Source organism: Mchenga conophoros, linkage group LG14 (genome assembly GCF_057382185.1).
Source record: "Mchenga conophoros isolate Kocher_MC1m ecotype Shallow Benthic linkage group LG14, M_conophoros_male_GT1.1, whole genome shotgun sequence".
NCBI classification, from domain to species: Eukaryota; Metazoa; Chordata; class Actinopteri; order Cichliformes; family Cichlidae; genus Mchenga; species Mchenga conophoros.
The window spans coordinates 12,468,063-12,489,793 of NC_140539.1; the positions used below are offsets into that span (position 1 = coordinate 12,468,063).

The window sequence follows — 21,731 nt, forward strand, 5'->3', positions numbered from 1 at the left end:
AATATGCTTCTTGACTCCTTGATGCAGGTGCCCACCTACGACCTGGTTTATTAATACTAAGCTAAAGAGGAAAGCAACTCACTGTAGTTCTCACAGCTCAGGACAAGCAGACACCTGATGTTGAGTGACTGAATGGAACTAAAACAAGAATTCATAATTATGTTTGTCTGCCATGAACACGTGATGATAAAACTCTGCATATGCAGTCAGGAGACTGATGACCTGTGAAATGAGCTGTTAGAAATGTGCAGATATGTGTAAACAGTGATCAGCATTTAACATCCAGGATGGAGCAAAACTTCTGACCTGCATGTATGAGAACCTTTAATCACATCATCTTTGTAGCGAAATAGCTGATGACTCATTAAACGTTTCCATATAATTTATCCACAGTGAAAAATATTCACTTTGCTTGATCTGAAAATCACGTGTTCATTTCATTAGACACTAGCAATACTATTAAACTGGACCTTATCATTCTCATATAGCACTAAATGTGAAACTGAGTCATATCATAACAATCTATATCTGTAATATGTGTTTGCCTGAATCTTCCAGCACAAACAGAAAGAGGAGCTGTTGTCTGAGTATCAATGCAAATACACACCAGAAATCGTTCAGTAAAGACAAATTTAATAAATGAAAGCTGGTGAGAGGGCCTTTGATGTTTCTCTTTGGATCATCCTTCCATCCATTTCTTCAGCTTATCCAATTCAAGATTGGAGCCATCCCAGCTGTTATGGGGCCAGAGGCAGGAGTACAACCTGGACAGGTCAGTCTAACACAGAGAAACAGACAACTATTCACACTCACATTCAACCTAACTGCATCTCTCTGGACTGTGGGATGAAGCTGGAGTACCTGGAGGGAACCACAAAGGCGCCAGGACTGTCTTCTTTCAGGTGACGGCCGTTCACGCTGCTCTGAAGACCCTCAGTTGTCTTTGGATCATCCTGTTGTTTGTCTCCCAGTGTCGTTGCTGCTCTTCTCCTTTCAAAGACAAACACCAAATAACACCAAATGAGAGTGAATCACTTCAGAACAACGGGAACACTCCTGGTTATTGTGAGCAAACGTCATAACAAGATGAATATATTTACCATTTTACTGAGGGAACATCTTCTGTGTGGAGTTTCTTCTCATCTTGGCTCTTTTTCCTGACATTTAGAAACAAGAGGCAGAAAAGAAAGAATAAAAGTTAAAACCTCAACGATTTTTTAATGTTTGGGATATTTTAGAAACAACCGTAAACACTATTTACTACTTACCACTTTGTTCATTCTTGCTGACGTTCACTCTCCTCATCTTCTCTCTAAAGGACAAATGACAGTAAAGAGGGAATCGTTTTAGTAACTTTATCAACCAGGTGAGCAGAATTTTAGATATTTATCAATATTCTGATTAAAAGCAGAGTGAATACTTATCTTTTTACGAGAAAGGGTTCAATCCGTCCTGTCTTAGGTCTTAATGTCACCTTGTCTCCTCTCTGTTTTCTCTGAAAAACAAAAGACAAATGGGAAGAAAAAAATTAGTAAATGATTTCAGCAACTAGAGGAAGTGTTCACTGAGGAGGAGCTGTCATAATAATATAAAATCAATATGTACTTATCTTTTTTTTAATGAGAGTTTACAGAGCACGCTGGCTTCGCTCCTCCCTCCGCTCCTCTCTGAAAGTTACCTGGATAAAGGATAATAACAATTAATAGCATCATCAAAACAGACAAACCTGAAAGAATTGCTGATCAGAGTTGTGACAGAGTCGCAGGTTAGATGGATGTATACTTATCTTTCACAATGAGAGCGTTTGCATCTTCCTTTAGAGAGAAGATGAGGAGAGTGAACGTCAGCAAGAATGAACAAAGTGGTAAGTAGTAAATAGTGTTTACGGTTGTTTCTAAAATATCCCAAACATTAAAAAATCGTTGAGATTTTAACTTTTATTCTTTCTTTTCTGCCTCTTGTTTCTAAATGTCAGGAAAAAGAGCCAAGATGAGAAGAAACTCCACACAGAAGATGTTCCCTCAGTAAAATGGTAAATATATGTGTTCTTTGTACTTTAAATGTGTAAAATGAGTTCTTATCTTTTTTTTGTGAGAGGGCCTTTAATGTTTCTCTTTGGATCATCCTTCCATCCATTTCTTCAGCTTATCCAATTCAAGATTGGAGCCATCCCAGCTGTTATGGGGCCAGAGGCAGGAGTACAACCTGGACAGGTCAGTCTAACACAGAGAAACAGACAACTATTCACACTCACATTCAACCTAACTGCATCTCTCTGGACTGTGGGATGAAGCTGGAGTACCTGGAGGGAACCACAAAGGCGCCAGGACTGTCTTCTCTCAGGTGACGGCCGTTCACGCTGCTCTGAAGACCCTCAGTTGTCTTTGGATGAAATAACACCAAATGAGAGTAAATCACTTCAGAAACACAGGAACACTCCTGGTTATTGTGAGCAAACGTCATAACAAGATGAATATATTTACCATTTTACTGAGGGAACATCTTCTGTGTGGAGTTTCTTCGCAGCGTGACTCTTTTTCCTGACTTTTAGAAACAAGAGGCAGAAAAGAAAGAATAAAAGTTAAAACCTCGACGATTTTCAAATATTTTAGGACATTATTTTAGAAACAACCTTAAGCACTATTTACTACTTACCACTTTGTTCAGGCTTGCTGACGTTCGACATGCTTCACTGTATATTATAATCTCAAGCGCTTCCTTGCTGGACTCGGGCTCCGGATGCTGCTCTCTTCCTCCGGAGCCTTCCTCTTAGCACGCTTTGCCGACATATTTAGAAAACGGCAGAGCACCGAAGTGAGAACTCTGCCGTCCGCGCTGTAGTCTGTTATTCTCCAGCGGTTCGTCATCTCAGTGTCCTCTGTTCGGTAAACAGTGGAGATGACTCTGGTGACGAGGAGGCCGTCGACAGTCAAGGTGCCGACACGGTTCCTCCGATCTGCCTTCAGCACAGCAAGATCCGCTTTCTCTGGAAGAACTGGAGTCAGGAAGCGTGGATGAGAGCTGGAGCCCGCAGGCGGCAGCATCATGCCAGCTGGTGAGTCCGTAGGAGGAGAAGGAGTGGTGTTCTCTCTCTGGCTCTGCCTCACATGGACAAATGGTGTCGTCACCTGGTCCCGATGGAACAATCCTTTAAAAGGTATGTAAGGAAAGTCCTTGGACCCCGTCACCAGGTTATGGTAAAGAGTGAGGACCAGGTGGGACATGGAGTCCAGTTGGCTGCTGCTCAGTTCACGGTTCCTCAAGTTAATGACGACCATCTGAGGAGCAGTGATTGGACTCACCAGCTCAGCTACGAGAAAGCAAAGCATGCGTGTACGTTAATCATGTGATCACACAAACTAAAGCCTGAATTTAAATTGTCCAGACATGGCTTTACATCATCATAAGCTCTTCCACACACAAACAGTAAGAAGCTCCCAGCAGAACTCATTGTTTATGAAAGCCTTCACCTTTTTTGGTAAAAGTTTTCATGCAGTGTAAGGCTGCATGGACTTTCACTGAGGTTTTAATACGCATTCACATTAAGGAGTAATATCTTCATATTAGTTGAGCATCGATATTTTGAGAATAAAGCAGCTACATTTAGGTGAGAAACCTCCCACCTCCTTATTGCAGGCACACACTGTTTCAATCTCAAACTCATCCAGCGACTCTGTGAACTTTTAAAACTCCATTCTCCAGCTTTATAAAATTCACAATTTATGAAACTTTCACGTATAACTCAGCGCCAGCAGCCCAAACATGTCAACTCAAACCCTCTACATGCAAAAACGGCCGCGCGCTGACGTCAGCGTCCTCCAATGCCTTACGTCGTTTCCAGGGCGCGTGCATTCAATTGTTTTTTTTTCCAGCGATTTAAAAAAAAACATGGCGCCATCTTTATAGTGTACTGGCACATGTTAAAATTGATGTTACTCAAGTATGAAACATCTCATCCTAAACGTTAACACTCATGAAGTCCTACTTCCAAACAATAAAAGACAAAAATCTAAGTTGTATTTGTTTGCTAGCACTCTGACATATTAGCCTGCTGTACTCACCATAGCGTTGATCTAACACCTCGTCAATGAAAAGGGAGAACAGGTGCATCTCGCGACTGAAGTTTGTAGAAGTCATTTTGCAAATCCTTCTTGAAGATTTTCAAACGTTGGCTGTAGTTTGAAAAATCCGAGTTTTCACAGCACTAGTGGGAAAAAGCTCCTGTTTGCGCTCAAACGTGAAACCCGAATTCCAATTTTGCCTCCTGCTTTTATACCTGCACTCAAACACGTCATCATCACCATGACTCCCAGTGCCACCGAAAATCAATTTTATTTATTTAAAATAAAGTTCGTCTAATTATCATAGCTTTTTCAAAAATATATATATTTCTCATTTTATTTTACTCTTTTATTCATCCTTTATAAAAAATATGTTGCCAAACTTTGTCGTTTTAATTCTTTAAAAAAATCATTAATTCACCAGTTTACAAAAATGAAGATCGATATCTGAAATTTAAATTAATAAATAAATAATTACAATTGATAATGGATTTTTAGCATTAAAGAATAGTTTTTCAATGCGCTTTAAATGTTATCAGAGCCGATGTTGTGCCAAAAAGTGATCGCAGTCCAAAAAGTGATTTACGGTATTGAAACGTTTGTTTGTGTCATGACATTTGTAAACAGTTGATGTTTAAGGTGCAGTTCACGTGGAAGCCAGAGGAGGGTGGTGTTGTGCGCATAATACAAAGTGATGGCGAAACCTAAAAGACGGTGTCATGTCTGCTCCCTGAAGCAATCTCATAACAGTTTCAATCTATTTCAACCCAGTTAGCACATTTCTGTTATGAAGTTTAATAATTTTTGGCAGTAAACTTTTAAATCCTTTTATTATGAATATCACGTTTTCAGATTTTCAAGAGAGACCAGACCAATAGGGCAGCAGAAATCATAAAAATAAATAAATAAATAAGAGTTTTATAAAGATTAAAACAGTAAAAAAAAAAGAGAGAGACTGGAATGATTATGATGTATAACACAGAATATGTACAATAACAGAGTTATAAACACGAAAACACGTGATACTTTTTATTTCATCTATAACCTCTGTGTAAATTTTGTTGATTGCAAAGTGTTTATGAATATGTTTTTAAAAGCTGGTTATCTGACTGTCAGTTAATAGCAATTAAAAAGAAATCTGATTTTTATTATTCCTAAATGGAAAAAGTCCATTATGAATTTTTGTTATGAATTTCATTTATCAATCCACCTCCTCACTGCTCTTTCCCGGTGCAGCAGCCAGAGCTGGATCAAGCAGCCAGATGGCTTCTGGAGGAAGACTAACTGCAACAAAGGGTCTCTGGGAGGCTGCTCAGGCACAGCAGCTGAAAAATCAAAGATGAAATAAAAACTGGACCTGATCATGGTGCTGCATGAGACAAAAAGTCTAGATGATAAACCAGTGTATGAATTGGTAACACTGCTTATGATGATCATGTTTAGGTGGAAACTAGCGAGCTAACTTACTGCAAACCTCTAACTCAGTTAAATTGAATAAACTCTGTTTTCTTGGATGCCTGGATGTTAAACTTAATTGTTAAACCCGGTAAAAGAGCAACGCTGATCATTTTATTAAAGATGAAAGAAGTTAGACCGTTTTTAGCTCTCAGTGATCCCTCAGTGTTCGTTTGACTTTGGGACCTGAAATATGGCAGCTTTTCACTTACACATTTTTGAACCACTCATTCATAGAAATAGTTTCCAGTCAAAGATCTGGACAGATCCACCAAGTTCACAGTAGTTTTTCAATTTTCTGCAGCGCAGAAAAAAACCCCCTGAAAACATCACTCCTCTGAAGTAACACATTGTGATTCATGTACAAACAACACACAATTATTGTAGATTCTTCAAAGCCTCCTTATATTCAACACTTGGGTAGGTGGTGTTATACATGCCCTCACAGCACCGGCACATCAATCACCCTATTTTCACCTTGTCACCTTCATTAAGCTGCTCTCTTTCTACAGAAGGCCCACCGCATGCATGGGGGGGGGGGGGGGGGGGATACCGTGGGCCAGGGCTGTGGCATCTAACGTCTGGTTGTCAGTGTCCTTTGGAAAAGCAAGTGATTGTCCTAAAATCAGATGTTCCAGCAGATTGATCTAGTTTGCCAACAACATGAGAGGCTGCTCCTACCTGTCCTGGTGAGCTGGGCATAAATCAGTGACCTCTGACCCTGGAAAAGTGTTGTGATTAGTGGAGAGAGGACAGTGACAGACACTTCCTTTGGTAAATCCAATATGACTGAGATGTCGACCACAGTCAGCTGCAGAGCAAACTGCAGCGACTGCATCACCTGAAAAATAATGAAAAACCCTGAAAAAATATACATTTATGTTTTTGGAATTTATGTCTTCTGTTCAAATACTAATATCATCTTGCCTTTTCATGATAATTGTTATGACTCATTGTCTTACTTTTGGTTGCATCCTGTCAGTCCCTGTGATGAACTGAGCGTGACCTCCTCCTTGGCCATCCCATTGATGAGAGCAGAGCTGGCCCCTTCCCCAATCCCAAAAGAGAAACACCTGCAATACAACAGCTGTTTTTAAGACACACAGGTTTGGTACGCAGAGAACCTGAATTCTCAATCACTTCTTTGGTGCTCCCCACCTCTCCATCAGTAAAGACAAACAGCAAGAGAGGAGAGTTTTTTCACCTACACAAGCAAAAGCTCAACTCTTTGGCAGGTATACAAGTATGCTTTCAGTAATCTGTTTTAGCAAGTAAATCAAACATAACCTGGAGTTTTGCAGAATCATCCAAAGGCAACATGGTGTTTTACAGTGATATCACTTTAAGTCACTGAGATCACATGAATACAACTCACGGGAAGATGTGTTCACAACGAGACCCCAAACTGTAAAATGTTTGAATAGCAGCCCATTGGTAAACTCTTCAACAGGAGCAGAGGACTGTCCTGAAGGGAAGAGGGAAAGATGGTGAGGCCACTGTGTGAGAGGAACGATTTGAGGAAATATTTTGTAACTCTAACACCACTTTATGAATACTCTGGCACTGCTGGTGCGAGTATTACTCATATTTTCAGATTGATCCACTACCAACACAAACTCTCCACATGAAGCCATTGAACACATCAGAGACATGAAAAGGACAGAAAAATGTCAAGTTTACAGTTTCTAATATATTCCAATACAATTAAATTCCAGGTTGAAGAACTGGGATCTTGAATTTTTATTTGCAAACTAATGACTTCACTTATTTTTCACTCACCCGGCTCAGCAGAGGCCTGTCCTGCCTCCACCACAGCAGTGGGCTGGTGGGCGTCTTTGTAATAAATCAGCAGTTCAACATCTCTGTCAAACTTGTGTCCTGCAGCCAGCTTGACCTGCACACCACAAACACATTCATATTTATTCATCAGTAACAAGTAACAACCACACGCAGCAGACACATCAGCACTCTACCTACCGTGGCCTGGGTTTGATCAGTGTTGAGGTACTGCAGAGGGTCCAGGGAGCAGTTGGACTCTACTTTATGGATTGGACGAGGAGAGGAGACAGAAGAAACATCACTGGACAACCAAAACTATTTTACAGCTATTTTAGTTTAAAACCATAAAAAGTGACAGAAAAGGAATATGTTTGTTTTTGTAAATATGCTCTTGACTTTTATGATCTATGGATGGTATAATGACAAATATCAGTATAATGAGGAAAACATCATTTTTGCCTCTCTTTTTTTTAAACAAACCTTTAAAGTGATATAAGATTTTATGTCAGCGCAAGTTAGTGAGTGTTAAGTAATTATAAACCTCTTTATGATCTAACTTTTGGAAAAAATAAGGGACACTCCACATAACATTTTCTTAATTAGTTAAAACTATTTACTGATATAAAGTCATGACATTTGGCCAGCTTGAAGATGGAGAGAAAGACACTCTTTTTTTATTAATCCTTTATTTATCCAGGTAAAAAAAAATCTCATTGAGATTAAAAATCTCATTTCCAAGAGAGACCTGGCATCATGGCAACAAAAGTCACATACCACATAACATTTAAAACAAATACAATATCCCATACCAACATGTGTAAAATATACAATAACACATTAAAAACAATCACACTGAGTAAAAGAGCTGTTCTCTCGTTCCTTTAAGACAGACTTAAACTCTCCCAAGGTAACCAATTCTAATAATTTGAGTTCCTTCTGCAGATTATTCCAGGAAGCAGGGGCAGCGTATTTAAAACCTTTTTCCCCAATTCTGTTCTGATTTTTGGGACAATCAATTGTATGATTTTGTTCGAACGAAGGCTGTATTGGTTGTGGTCTTTCTCGAATTGATGAGATTCTAGATTGGTTTTGGTGTTTCTGTGTGAAATCAGTAAAAACATGAACATAATCGCCATCTAGTGGCAGAGAAAAGGAATTAAAACACTTTGTGAATGAGCTGCCACAGCAGTGGTCCAATCTTCTACTGTGTTAGGAGTATTCAGACAATTTTGACATACTTTTTTTCCACAATGGTAAAACCAATATTAGGTACATAATTCATGACAAATAAACATGTAAAAGGGGTTGATGATATAAAACAGCTCTGTATCAAAGGCAGTGTGGAGTAAGCAGACCTGCTTCTGTTCACTCTGAAGATGAAGCTACTTTAAGAAAACCCTCAGAGTCCCAGAGCTTCTTTCTTCACGCTGCAGCCCAGCAGAACATTTCCAGCATCCACACACTCGACTTGATTTGGCAGATTATTACACTGGATGCTCTTCCTGATGAAATCCCAAACTGTGATATCATAAATGCTCTAAAATAATGTGCTGACATGTTTTTACAACAACTGATGAGGAAAATAATTTCTGCTGCCGTGTGGTTTCTGGATAATATCAGACGCTGGTGCAGCTCAGTGGGAGGTTAGGAGTGTGATTACCACCAGTGTTTTAGCTACTGATATGCAGATGTTTATTCTCAGGCTGTGAGGCAGGCCTACGTTTAGTTTGACTTCATTTTATTTGTTTTATGGTGTGTTTTTAATTATATCATGTGTTTTTGTTCAAATTATAGAATCAAATCTGTTTTATCTCACATCATCATTTTGTGTTAATATTTAAATTGACAGCAGTGCATCTTTTCAGGCTTTGACTTTTCCACCTCCTTGTTGCTTCCTCCATGGAAGACATGCCAGTGGGATTAAGGAGGTCCTTGAAGCATTCCTTCCACCACCCGACAGTGTTCTCATTCGAAGTCAGCAGCACTCCACCCTCACTATGCACAGTGCAGGTAGATCACCTCTTTCCCCTCCTGAGTCGCCAAACGGGTGGCCATAATCTTTAGGCGGTATGGTTCAGTGGTTACCACCACAACAGGCACCAACCACCCTGCAACCGCAGCTCTGATGATTTGAAATGGAGTCCCTCAAGTCTCGCAAATGAAAAATATGCACATATTCTTGTTGGACAGAAAAATCTACTGATATTTTTGTTTTAGTAGTACAACTTTGCTTAGTCCAGGTTGAAAATAAAATGAAAAGCATAATTTTTCCAAAATTATAGAGCCTCATTCATTTTGATGTCTGAAAACTTCAGGGAGTTTTCTTGGTTTTTGAGATGGCATCAGATTTCAGTGCGTGAAAAAATAACATGCCTGAAAGTGGGTTGACAGAGCATTTTTCAAAGGAACTTATTTTGAGTAGTATTTATTATTTGAACCTAAAATTTCACAGCACTCATCATATGTGCCCACACTTTGTATCTTAACATTTTTTATGAAAATGATGGATGGTTGAGCAGAAGACCCGTGTTGATTACAAATGGAATGATCCATAAGTTAACTAAGCTGGACTTGGTTTTACTGACAGTTTGAAGTTACTGTTTAACAAGCAGCTAGTAACTTGGGTAGTAAAAACAAAAACTACCCATCAGCTTAAGAAATTACTGAGCTGTGCTTAAGTTAACACTGAAGCTGGCTCCCTAGACTTCAATGTTGTGGTATTTGTTTTGGTAAAAGAACATGATCCTAAAATAGTTTTAACAGGAGTTATAGTGAAGAGAGGCTGCAGCTTAGCAGAAATCCCCCATAATCACTTTGATAGACTGTATAAATGATCATTTATCATTTGCAATTAGCCAATTTGAATTTTATTTATATTCCACTACTTCACAACTGTAGTTGCTTTAAGTCACTTTGCATATTAAGCTAAAGACCCTATAATATTAGAGAAGAAAAACACAACAACCAGATGTTCCCTATGAGCACGCACTTGGCAACATTGGGAGGGAACGACTCTGTTTAAAAGAGATGAAACCTCCAGCAGAACCAGGTTCAGGGAGGGCAACTATCTGCTGGTTGGGGGTGAGGGGAAAGACAAGGATGCAGAGGGAGTCAAGTATCTGGACTCTGTGTTTCTAACATTTTTAGGGTCGAGCACAAAAACTCGCTTTCGCCTGAAATTAGAAGCAGGAAATTCGAGGTCATCCAGGCCTTGATGTCTTTAAGACATGACTGTACTTTAACTAATTGATTTGTGTTACAGGGCTTCATGGAGACATTGTTAAGAAACCAAATAGAAATCTAAAGATTTTTAACGAGAATCTGGTAAACATAGACAACAGTGCATTTAACTCACTGTAAAACCTCTGTGTTTCTTCCTACTAAACTCTAAAAATGCTTTTTAAAAAAAATAAAATTATGCAGTATTGCCAGTGACTATATTTTCAAGATTTATCGTGCTATACTTTGTTTCTATCGCACATACTGACAGAGGATGGTGACCTTTAGTCCAGACAGACATGCTGTCTTTACTTAACCCCAGTTATCAGGCTGAAGGAGTCCTGACAGGATCTCGATTTCTTTCTGCTGCTGATGGATTTGCCTCTAAAAGTCAGACAGACTTTGTTTTCTTCTCTAAACAAACACTATGACAGTGTGCAATGTGCAGACAAGTCTGTCATTCTTTACAAAAGCAGGCTCTGAGGACACAAATTAGTTGTTGTTGGTGATGTTCCTGTGTGTGTCAATCTGTCTGTTCTTAGTGTATTTTAGAGTAAAAGTGTCAGATTATTGCACAATAGTGTTTGGACTTGAATTCAAACAATGTCTCCTTGATTTCACACAAACTGCAGACTGAGATTACTCTGTCATGTCTAATATGTTTGTGGTCAGTAATGATATACTATTAGATGTTATGATATCCCTAATCCAAGAAATAATGATTAGGAAAAAGTGAAACATATTTAAAACTAGACACACAGCATTAGGTTTGGGTATTATTAACTGTTTTCCAGTAAGTACAGTTACGTTTCTGAAAATACTGTTTTAAATTCAACACGTGGAAACTCACAATTCAAAACAGAAGTGTTGTTTGTGTTAAACTGCTTTACCCAGCGTCCTCTGCAGGTCTGAGACTGAAGTGCAGCTGGTTCTCAGAGGGATGACCTGCCAGGCTGTACGTCAGCGTCACACAGCCCTCTGCTGCCTCTGAGCTCTGACACAGAATTACAGTGTTAGAAGTCACGTTAATTACTGTCATCAAATACCTAAACAACAACATGAGAGGCTGCTGCTCCTACCTGTCCAGTGAGCTGGGCATAAATCAGTGACCTCTGACCCTGGAAAAGTGTTGTGATTGGTGGAGAGAGGACAGTGACAGACACTTCCTTTGGTAAATCCCATGTGACTGAGATGTCGACCACAGCTGGCTGCAGAGCAAATCGCAGCGACTGCATCACCTGAAAAATAATGAAAAACTCTCCAAATATACACAAACAGCTGGAACAGACATTTTACTCACTGCAGGTCTGATCTCAAATATGTATCTGCTGCTGCTGCAATGTTTAACTTGACCTGTAATTGTGTTTATGTCTTACTTTTGGTTGCATCCTGTCAGTCCCTGTGATGAACTGAGCGTGACCTCCTCCTTCCTTGGCCATCCCATTGATGAGAGCAGAGCTGGCCCCTTCCCCAATCCCAAAAGAGAAACACCTGCAATACAACAGCTTTTGCTGAGTACACAGAGGACATGAGTTCTTCTTCACCAGATCGATCACTTCTTTGGTGTTCCCCACCTCTGCATCAGTAAAGACAAACAGCTGGAGAGGAGAGTTTACACACACTTTTTCACGTATGTATGCTGTCAGTAAAGTGTTTTAACAAGTTAAAAAAAGCAAGAGTGAGAGGAACAGTAGGAGCCACTCAACAGATCAACTCATGTATAATTAGCAGATTATATGAGACTGATACAGGGCTTGATTCATGGTCAACTTACAAGTTGGAGTAATGAATGAGAAAAAAAGGAAGGACTAAAGAATGACATCATTAAAGTGTGTGTGTGTGTGTGTGTGTGTGTGTGTGTGTGTGTGTGTGTGTGTGTGTGTAATGCAGGGTTGGCTGTAAATATGTTTGAGGGGCTCCAGGATCTCTGTTCCTCCAAGATCAGCCTCCATTTGCTCAACTTTCTTCAGAGCCTCCTCACCATACTCTACACCAGACCTTCCCAAAGTGTGGGGCCCGCCCCCTAAGGAGGGCACAGAGCCATTGCAAGGGAGGCGCAGTATGAAAAGGAAAAAACAAAAAAAAAAAAAAAACAATGCTTGGACACTGCTAGCATGGGGCGCCTCCACAAACGCAAATCAGGAGATGAAGCATCGCTGAATATGTTTCCAAACCAACTTCATTCTAAGCCAAAGACTAGAAAATATGATGAAGCAAATCTTCCCTTTGGCTTCACCTGCACAAGTGCCGAGGTAGGTCTCCCCTGCAGAATTGGTTTTCCCTTCGTCGGGAGCAGCGCTGGGCTCTCCAAATCACGGACAAACAGTATCCCGCATTCTTGATTTTTAGTTCACAAACACTTGTTGTAATTACTAACTACTCCTGACATTTTGGAGATTTTAGCTCTTTATACAGTAAAGATACAGCGGGATACAAATGACATCAGGCCACAATTTGTTCCCCCGGTTCAAATCACGGACAAACAGCATCCCACAGTTGTTTATGTTTTTAAACCTATTTTGCAGAGGGATTGAAAAATGTATTGACAGCAATGTTGAATATTATTACACCGGAAAAAAACAACTACATGTAAAGTAATCACACCGTGACGCCTCTGCCTTTGTAAATAGAGGAACAGTAGCTGCATGTGTGTATGTAAGCGTGTAAAACCTGCAGATTGTCAGATTAACAGTATTTTGTCTCTACCTGCTATTCTGCAATTCATGTCATGTAAACAATAACGTGGCGCACAGCGTGACGTGAAAAAAGACACATACCTTTGACGTTGCGTGACGAACTCTGTATTCCTCGTCCACACATAAACGCAAAACCGGAGTTTTAAAAAATCTCAGTTTTCGGTGATTTGAAACGCCGTTTACATGTGGACGAAACAGCTGCGTTTTCAGAAATACCCGTGTAGGTGTGGACGTAGCGTAAAAGAGTTAGTAGTTTATTTTCTTACTAAATGTAATTTATTGCAGATTACTTGTATTTGCTTAATTGTTTACTAAATGTTTGAGGTGTGAAATAAACCGCAATGGAGCAAAAGATGGGTGTGTGTGGTTGGAGAATGTGTTAGTGCGTGCGTGTGCGCATGCGCGCGATTATTTTCCGGGTTTAGATTTGCATGAGGTGGAAGCAGATGTGTTTCCTTTTCTTTGCGAAAAACAAAAAAACATGTCAAGTAATTGTAATGAAAGCTTTCCTGGAAATAAAGACTAATTATAGAACAATGACTGGAAACACATTAGTTATAAATAGATGAAAAATAGGTTCGAGTCTTTGGATCCTGTGAAACAAATATAATATGTCATCATGAAAAAAACATGCTTCATCAGTGGTTTCAGTTACACCTAAAATATATATTCAGAGTATTTTCAATCTTTTGCTCTCGAGTCCCAGATGTTGTTTGAATAGGGTCAAACCTCATAAAAGAAGGATTCGTTACAAGGAAAATGCATTCAGGCCTGTAACATGTGACTTCAGCAGCTGTGCTGCAAAGCAGTTGATGTAGTGGATTAATAGTTAAGAGACTTTAAAGTGCAACAATGTGAATTTACACATTAACTCAGAATGTCTGTGAGATGGTCAGTCTAACACCCTAATGTTATTGTACGGTTTATTTTTGCCATGTGTATTTTTATTTTACTTTTTTCAAAAATGGTGATGCTTGTTCATCCTTTCATCTCCTCCCACTTAGATTACTACAGTGCTCTATGGTATTGTCTGTCTAAATCATCTATTAATCATCTCCAATCTGCCAAAAATGCTGCTGTAAGGCTTTTATCCCACTCATAAATTCTCTCATATCACTCCATTATTAAAGTGTCTGCACTGGCTTTACTGTTAGATTTACATATCAGTTCAAAATCTTCATTCTTTCTTTTATGGCCTTCGGAGGAGAGGATGCCACTTATATGTCTCCGGTGTACTCGACACCTATTCTTCAAACCAAATCCTGAGGTCCAGAGATCAAAACCTTTTGAAACTAAAACTGCAGAACAACTTACCCCTCTGTCTTTGGCCCATCAACACTGTGGCATCCTTTAAAAAATAGCTGTGAATTAATGTATTTAGAAAGGCATTTGAGTAATTTTTTGTGATTTGTGTTGCTTTACGTAATTCGGGTGTGTCCATTTTGACCACATTTTTATTACCTCTGTAAAGCAATTTGTGACTCGTTCGTATCTTAAAGTGGTATATAAATAAACATTACTCTACTTACTCTTTGAATGTACAAAAACATTTAAGATGTCTACTTGTTTGAATGCCTCTTATTATAACTAAAGCACTTCAACAGAGGAGCCGTCTCCTGTTACTGTTGCAGCATAGACTTATGGAGGGAAAGTTGCCTCAAAAGGGTTGCAAAACCTACGATATGATCCACAAGCATAAACTAAGATTTACAAATATGTACAATCATTTGTGTGTAACCTTTGAGGGCTCACAAGTGCGTGCCTCAATCCACACACAAATACAAGGCAATTTGTTTAGTTTTACGAATCAGATATTCTTTTTCTTTGAAAAACCTTTCTGTGCACACAAATGTTTTGTCTTGTTTTGGGGACGTGGACGTGTCTTTTTCTAAATCAACTAGAAAATGTGATTTACCAATTAGAGAAACTATACAGTAGCCTATAAACGTTAGTATACAGTTTAAATAATCTGCTGCTAGATGCTAGGAAAAGTCAGCCAGTGCTCAGCGTGGCTGTGAATCAGACTCTGGAGTGAGTATAAGCTAACTAATAGTTAGGCATTGGAGGCCCAGATGTCCCAGTTTTACACTGTGACATGATCGCAGCTTACATTTGCAGATGATATGTGCCAGGGTGGGCAACTCTAGGCCTCGAGGGCCGGTGTCCTGCAGATTTTAGATGTGTCCTTGATCCAACACAACAGATTCAAATGGCTAAATTACCTCCTCAACATGTCCTGAAATTCTCGAGAGGCCTGGTGATGAACTAATCGTTTGATTCAGGTGTGTTGACCCAGGGTGATATCTAAAACCTGCAGGACACTGGCCCTCGAGCCCTGGAGTTGCCCACCCCTGAGTGACAGCGTTAAATTTGCCTCAAAACCCCACGTGGGCATGCAACATGATCGGTGCGTATCAGACGATTCGTCCACACATTTAAGGTTTTGTAAGGGAGCGAGAAGGCAGTTGCGTGTACTTTTAGACATTTGTGTGCACAGTGTGTGCTCAGGTTTGGATGTATGCATTTGTAAAATAGTTTTAAGTGTGTGCTCAAATTGCTTTGTGTCTGTGCGTGGACAGAATGCCTTCTTCAGTCGACACACTGCGAGTCCTCAAAGGTTACACACAAACCATTGTAAATATTTGTATTCTTAGTTTACGCTGGTGGGTAGTGAAAAATGCCAACAAGTTCAACATGTAAAGATGAAATCATGCATAATGCTCAGAGTGATGTCTGTTATTAAACAACAGCACAGTCTCTCTCAGACTGTTTGCACAGGTGCGCGTGACAGTGCGTAACCATGGTTACTGTGTGACGCCAATTGTCTGTTACTCTGAAACTCTCAGGACTTCTAATAAAGAATATCGGGTTACTATGTCCTTACAAAGTAAATCAAGCTTAAGATTTCAGAGTAAAAATAACAGCAGGGAAGTTGAAGAAGAAGAAGAAGACAGATTATCAATTTAGAAGGTGCAACAGAGGCAGAAGCTATGAGACCAGAGCTGGACAAATTAGAAAAAAAAAAAAGGCTGGGCGAGGCCCCCAGTGTTAATAAGATCCTAGCCCTGTATGGTGTGTTGGTGGGCGTGTTTGTATAGTCAAAACAGGGATGAGTTTAATATCTCCATACAGAGACACAAGTTTACATTTCCCAGTCTAAAGCTCTGTTATATTTCAGAGACCAACAGCAAGTTTTCACTGAGAAGGTAAGTTGAAATTAGATTACTAATTACCAGATTGTGTAAATCCTAAGAACTTCCTTCTAAAATTAACACAAAAAGAACTCGTAGAATGATTAAATGTTTATTATTATTAATTATTAAACACTTTAATATTTCTGTGTAAACATTTCATCAGAAGAGAACTGCACAGACAAGCCTTTGTTTGTCAGTGGTATCTGTCACGATTTGACTACCAAAGTACTATACTGCCCTATTCAAAGTGCATATTGTCATGTTGGAGTTTGATGTACCAATATTAACGGTATATTATTTTGCATAAAATCCCATGTGTTCAACTTTTTCTGTTTTTTTTGTTGTTGTTGGGTTTTTATTTTGACTTTTGTATTTACAGGCCATGGAATTGCTGAGCCCTCTTTCACTACTTTTAGGTATGTTTTTTGGTGAATGATCATTGTTATAAATGTTAAATATGATCAGTGTTGGGCAAGTTACTTTGAAAAAGTAATTAATTATAGTTAATAGTTACTTCTTCAAAAAAGTAACTGAGTTAGTAACTGAGTTACAATATTCTAAAAGTAATTAATTACTGGAAAAGTAACTATTGCGTTACTTTAAAAAAAACGTTTAACTCTCTGGGGTCCAGGGTATAATTGGCCATTTTTAACTACTTTTGATTTTCCCTCCACATTTCACCTTTAAAAACAGTTTATTTGCCTTGTTTGGTATCATTCTTTTCAGCACAACCTCACGTGTCTGAATTTACAGTTATGTTTTCATTTTGACACACTGTATTAACACAATTGATCTAAAATCAGACAAAAAACATAAAACCAGAGTAGAAAAAGTTATATTTTTTACTGTAATAACCACACACATGCTTAATGAATCATATTTCATAACTTTAAATGCAAATATAAATTGTCAATTTTAAAATACTATGCACAAGTTTTGCAAACAACAAAGTTATTTGCAGCCATTTATCTTTTACCTTTTTTTAAAAATAACCATTTCAAACTATCTATATAACAATCAGTTGTTCTGCATTCAGTAAGATGCCACACAAATTATTTGTGCCACTCCAAAAAAATAATTTCTGTCCACTATAAAGGAGAACATCACAGCCTGATACCTGCAGGTCTGACAGCAGCAGGTGTATCACTCATGTTTCTACCCGGAGACAGCAGTCGCCTCATTGTTCTGACAGTAAACATGACGAAACTATTGAGGAAAAAACGTATATATTGTTTATCGTGACTCTGGTTTTACTCGACACAATTTAAAAACTGGTATATATCACCTTGTTGCTTTGTCTTGAAGTGGTCATGTGATTGGCTTGCCACGACTACTTTATTCTTCCTCAGTCAAACAGCAGCACCCATGCGATTGTTTTGCCTCCTTAGCTCCAGGTGTTGTGCTAGAAAGTGATCGTGATTACCGTCCGCGGGAGCGCGCACAGCTGCTTAAAGCTGTAGCGTCCAGATTACTTATGTAGTCAGCTACTTCCGTGCAACTGATATAAGATGTGGTAAGATGAACACAGCTTCAACAGTCTGTTTGTTGAAAAATAGTAACGGACCGCATGTTCTTGTTAGTAACTGTAACGGCGTTGTAACGATAGGAATAGTAATTAGTTAGATTACTCGTTACTGAAAAAAGTAACGCCGTTAGTAACGCCATTACTTGTAACGCTGTTATTCCCATCACTGAATATGATGTACCTAGATTCTAAAATTAATAAATAAACAAATATTTCCTGTTGTTATGGAGCTTACAGCATTTAGTTAAAGTGGTGCAAACATTTAAAAAGCATGAAGAGTAACGTGAACTGAACATTACAGTCTATATTCAAAAAGAGTAAAGAAATTCAAATTTTTTGCATGGTCTTGAAGAAAATAACACAAAAACATATTTGCCTTTAAAATTTAAATAATTAGAAATGTAAAAATAATGCACTTTTTTTGTATTTACATTTTTGCATATACATAAATATACTACATATATATCAGTACGTTTTTTAAAGATGAACTATAACAGTAATGTGTCTGTGCAGGTTCTCAGGTCTAAGGAGTTTGGAAAGAAAAGCAACTGGACTTTTTAAAGTTTCTTGTAGACTTTCACCTCTTACCTGAGAAGTTCTTCAGCTGAAACATCTTTAAGAAGTCCAGTCACCTTTCTTTAAATTCTAAATTTCTTTAGATAACAGTAATGCAAAAAAAACAAATGACTAAATGATACTTAAACTGTTGATCTGGTCTTATTCTGTTACAGCAACAGTCCAGCTGCACTTTGTTTTCTCTTCCTATGTGTGCCCAAATGCAGGAGATTTAGAAATTGGCAATTTAACTTGGAAACTTGAATGTTGTATGAGCAACAGAAACCAATTCACACTGAAAATTGTGGCTCAAAAATTGGACTCGTTGGACTCGATGTACTCGATGTACAGCTCAGGAACATGTCCTGGCACCAATTACAGAGAGCGAAAGTGTTTGAATTCCTCTCTAGCGGTAGAAAATGGTAAGCACTGCAAACCAGTACAAATAAAAATAAAAATACACATACTTTAAGCACACATGCAGTGTTATTTTCTCTGATGAATCTTTATATGTTGGTTTTGTGTATCAGGAATTATAAAGGTCTCTGTAAACGATACAGTTTGTAAGGAAAACTACACTCAGCCTGAATGCCACCCAAATGTCACTTTCAACAAAACAGCTGTTAATCTTACACAACAGTATGTTTCATGTGTACTCAATTACTGAATACAAAGATTCAGTATATTTGGTGCCACACATGCTTTCAATAAATCACCTGTATATTTTCCTCCACAAAAGGAATGGAAATATCTGCTTTAACATGACATCAAAGAATGGCATGAAAGTAAAGATTAAATTTCAATGTGCTGAGTACCCTGCTGCTAACAGTAAGCTCTACCCAACACAGTAAAATTGCTTAAAGACTGCATTTAATTTAACATAATGACATGGAGTTTATGTACAATATGTGTGCATTACATTTTTAAAACCTACTCTCGATTTTTGTGTCCAGTCAGTCTACACAACAAAAGTAAAAGTTGGATTGATGCCTTGGAGGACTGCCAGAGGGATCATTTCTCCCTGGTTGAGATCTGCGAAAAGAAAGTAAGGGATGATGTGAAAAGACTGCAAAATAAAACAGACTCAAAGACGGGGGTGTGGATTGGACTGCAAAGGTCCATTTTTGGCTACAGACCTGAGTGGAAGTGGATTTCAGGGTATAATGTTGTAAAATCACAGTTGAATAGAACTTCGTCCACCAACTCTGACTTTGACAACCACTGTGGAAAAGTCATCTTTGATAATAAGACAGAAGAAATCAAGTGGTCCAACGCCGACTGCCATGAAAAATTACCATACATTTGTCAAAGTAAGTTGCTGTTTTGTTGTCCAGTCAGACTTCTTCACCTGGTTTTTATTAAATCTTATTGTTTTTCTTTTTTCTTTTTCTCCAGGAATGAATGAAAAGCCCTGTACTGATGAATATACAGAGAAGTCAGGTATATCTACCAAAATGTTTTCTAGCCCGTAGGCATAAATTGACGTTTTACTTTATATTCTGCATCTTTTTTTATCTGTGTGACACATGTCACTGTAAGCTGCAATATTTACATATAAGTAGATGTATAAAGGTCAATGGGAAGTTTAAAATGAAGCCATTCCACTCTGCTTTTTATATATTTTTGAATTAATATTTGTGTTTTGGGCCACAGAGCTTTTCATTGACATTGACTGAACTGATAGCACCAAAGAAAACGATTCGCAGCGTCTCAATCGTCATCACATCAAGGTGAGATTCCTGGAGAAGCAGATGGATGACCCAGCAAACCCAATGTGTATTGTTAGATTATAATATTATTTTATGCCATGTTATACCCCTAATTAAAGATTGTGAATTATTATGTAGTTTTAGTTTGCATTATTCTCCTGAATTAGAAGAAGCTGATAACTATTGCATTAGTTAAACTGATTTGCATTACATTAGACTGCTGATTTATTGTGGATGAATGATATTGTTTTATGATGTTATAAGAAATACTGTTTGCAGAGAGTCATCGCCTTATTTGTCTGATTAGAAGAGAACAGAGCATGCTGGAGTTTTCTGCCCCATCTCAGCAGGAGCAGATAAAACGGGGAGCCAAGGTCGTAGCTTAGGCGCCGTGTGAGAGAAAAGCATGTGAATGTTTAGGCTTTTATGATAAGGTGGGGGCACCAGAGGCTATAAGAGTTTGATTAATGCTCCACCATTTTGAGATCTGAGGCTGTCTGCATACAGTGTCCATCTCCCACGCGTGTGACTATTAAAATCATCGTTTGACTTAACCCGGCCGGACCAGTGTTGTTATTGTGGTTTTTTCTCTTGTCTCCATCCCCAATATTTGAACTCATAACAGTATATATGCTGTTTGTATGCTGTAGCTGTAGTGTTGTGTTTCACAGGAAAACTACTTTGGTTACTATCATTTGCAAGCCTTGTTAAATTAACCATTTACCCACCACTTCTCAGAAGTACCTGTGTTTGTCAAAGATGCTTCTATGTAAAGAGTCGATGTATTATTTTTGTCATTAAAAACCTAAATATCTGGCTAATTTAACTGAGCGGTTATAAGAAATAACATTTTATTTTTCTCTCAAACAAAAAACTAAAGAATATTAATTCTGTGCTAATAATAAAATGTAAAGTTAACAAAATGCAAACTGTGTTTATTTCAGCGATATCTTGATTCAAGAGATAGTGGGGTATACCAATCTGTCACAGACGCCATTCACACACCTAGGGTGAAATCTGTCCACCTGTCCTTTTTATGCCCAAGAATGTTACCATGTTGTTGTCAGTTAAACTAATGTGTTGCAAACTATTCGTCCAGCTGTTTGTTTTTAGTAACACTTCAAACTCACCATCACAAACTTTTACCAAACTTCAAAGTATTTACCCGACCTTCCGATTAGCGCATAGAGAGCATCATGGAATGGGTTTCCATGGCCAAGCAGCTGCATCCAAGCCTTATGTCACCAAGTGCAATGCAAAATGTCAGATAAAGTGGTGTAAAGCACACTGCCAATGGACTCTAGAGCAGTGGAAATGTGTTCTCTGGAGTGATGAATCATGTTTCTCCAACTGGCAATCTGATCAATGAGTCTGGGTTTTGTTCTGACTGTATCGTGGGTAAGAAAGAATTAATGTTTCAGCATACCAAAACGTTTTGGACAATTTCATGCTGCCAACTTTGTGGAAACAGCGTGGGGATGGCTCCTTCCTGTTCCAACATGACTGCACACTAGTGCACAAACTTGACTGGTCTACAC

At 38.6% G+C, this 21,731-nt stretch overlaps 3 protein-coding genes across 6 annotated transcripts; 1 reads left to right on the forward strand and 2 right to left on the reverse strand.

Annotated features, from left to right (window-relative positions):
• Positions 1 to 613: 613 nt before the first annotated feature.
• LOC146559397 (uncharacterized) lies at positions 614 to 4,248 on the reverse strand. 2 transcript variants are annotated; one of them, XM_085245320.1, is made up of 8 exons: positions 4,062 to 4,248; positions 2,656 to 3,310; positions 2,484 to 2,544; positions 2,303 to 2,382; positions 1,269 to 2,219; positions 1,101 to 1,157; positions 862 to 990; positions 614 to 778 (listed from the first exon to the last, which is right to left on the reverse strand). In XM_085245320.1, the coding sequence occupies exons 1-2, from the start codon at positions 4,135 to 4,137 to the stop codon at positions 2,700 to 2,702; spliced, it is 687 nt and encodes a 228-aa protein (XP_085101446.1). In that variant the 5' UTR covers positions 4,138 to 4,248; the 3' UTR covers positions 614 to 778; positions 862 to 990; positions 1,101 to 1,157; positions 1,269 to 2,219; positions 2,303 to 2,382; positions 2,484 to 2,544; positions 2,656 to 2,699. The 2 variants fall into 2 exon arrangements, with proteins under 2 accessions (XP_085101446.1, XP_085101448.1); XM_085245322.1 differs by lacking the exon at positions 4,062 to 4,248 and adding an exon at positions 3,624 to 3,744.
• Positions 4,249 to 6,183: 1,935 nt separating this feature from the next.
• Positions 6,184 to 13,547, reverse strand: LOC146559398 (von Willebrand factor A domain-containing protein 5A-like). Of its 2 annotated transcripts, XR_014888335.1 has the most exons (9): positions 13,292 to 13,547; positions 11,891 to 12,005; positions 11,594 to 11,752; positions 11,405 to 11,508; positions 7,494 to 7,555; positions 7,296 to 7,410; positions 6,892 to 6,981; positions 6,479 to 6,589; positions 6,184 to 6,357 (listed from the first exon to the last, which is right to left on the reverse strand). XR_014888335.1 is itself a non-coding variant. In XM_085245324.1 (4 exons), exons 2-4 carry the CDS (start codon positions 11,951 to 11,953, stop codon positions 11,401 to 11,403), a joined length of 330 nt encoding a protein of 109 aa, XP_085101450.1. In that variant the 5' UTR covers positions 11,954 to 12,005; positions 13,292 to 13,545. The 2 variants fall into 2 exon arrangements, 1 of the variants encoding a protein (XP_085101450.1); XM_085245324.1 differs by lacking the exons at positions 6,184 to 6,357; positions 6,479 to 6,589; positions 6,892 to 6,981; positions 7,296 to 7,410; positions 7,494 to 7,555 and having other exon boundaries at positions 11,401 to 11,508; positions 13,292 to 13,545.
• On the forward strand, positions 12,594 to 21,084 carry LOC146559399 (regenerating islet-derived protein 3-gamma-like). 2 transcript variants are annotated; one of them, XM_085245315.1, is made up of 9 exons: positions 12,594 to 12,766; positions 16,389 to 16,416; positions 16,784 to 16,820; positions 18,661 to 18,906; positions 19,015 to 19,123; positions 19,224 to 19,312; positions 19,438 to 19,794; positions 19,880 to 19,924; positions 20,138 to 21,084. In XM_085245315.1, the coding sequence occupies exons 1-9, from the start codon at positions 12,720 to 12,722 to the stop codon at positions 20,158 to 20,160; spliced, it is 981 nt and encodes a 326-aa protein (XP_085101441.1). In that variant the 5' UTR covers positions 12,594 to 12,719; the 3' UTR covers positions 20,161 to 21,084. The 2 variants fall into 2 exon arrangements, with proteins under 2 accessions (XP_085101441.1, XP_085101442.1); XM_085245316.1 differs by lacking the exons at positions 18,661 to 18,906; positions 19,015 to 19,123; positions 19,224 to 19,312.
• The last annotated feature ends 647 nt before the right edge of the window (positions 21,085 to 21,731 follow it).

What these genes read in the sequence shown, in the direction of transcription:
- LOC146559399 (XM_085245315.1), top strand. Translation starts at nt 12,720, where the DNA reads ATGATGAAGCAAATCTTCCCTTTGGCTTCACCTGCACAAGTGCCGAG. An exon ending in CTCTCTAGCGGTAGAAAATG is followed by an intron (nt 18,907 to 19,014) that starts GTAAGCACTGCA and finishes TTTGTGTATCAG; the next exon opens with GAATTATAAAGGTCTCTGTA. An exon ending in GCTGTTAATCTTACACAACA is followed by an intron (nt 19,124 to 19,223) that starts GTATGTTTCATG and finishes CCTCCACAAAAG; the next exon opens with GAATGGAAATATCTGCTTTA.
- LOC146559397 (XM_085245320.1), bottom strand. Translation starts at nt 4,137, where the DNA reads ATGACTTCTACAAACTTCAGTCGCGAGATGCACCTGTTCTCCCTTTTC. An exon ending in GGTGTTAGATCAACGCTATG is followed by an intron (nt 3,311 to 4,061) that starts GTGAGTACAGCA and finishes GCTTTCTCGTAG; the next exon opens with CTGAGCTGGTGAGTCCAATC.
- LOC146559398 (XM_085245324.1), bottom strand. Translation starts at nt 11,953, where the DNA reads ATGGCCAAGGAAGGAGGAGGTCACGCTCAGTTCATCACAGGGACTGAC. An exon ending in CTGACAGGATGCAACCAAAA is followed by an intron (nt 11,753 to 11,890) that starts GTAAGACATAAA and finishes ATTATTTTTCAG; the next exon opens with GTGATGCAGTCGCTGCGATT. An exon ending in ATGCCCAGCTCACTGGACAG is followed by an intron (nt 11,509 to 11,593) that starts GTAGGAGCAGCA and finishes ATTCTGTGTCAG; the next exon opens with AGCTCAGAGGCAGCAGAGGG.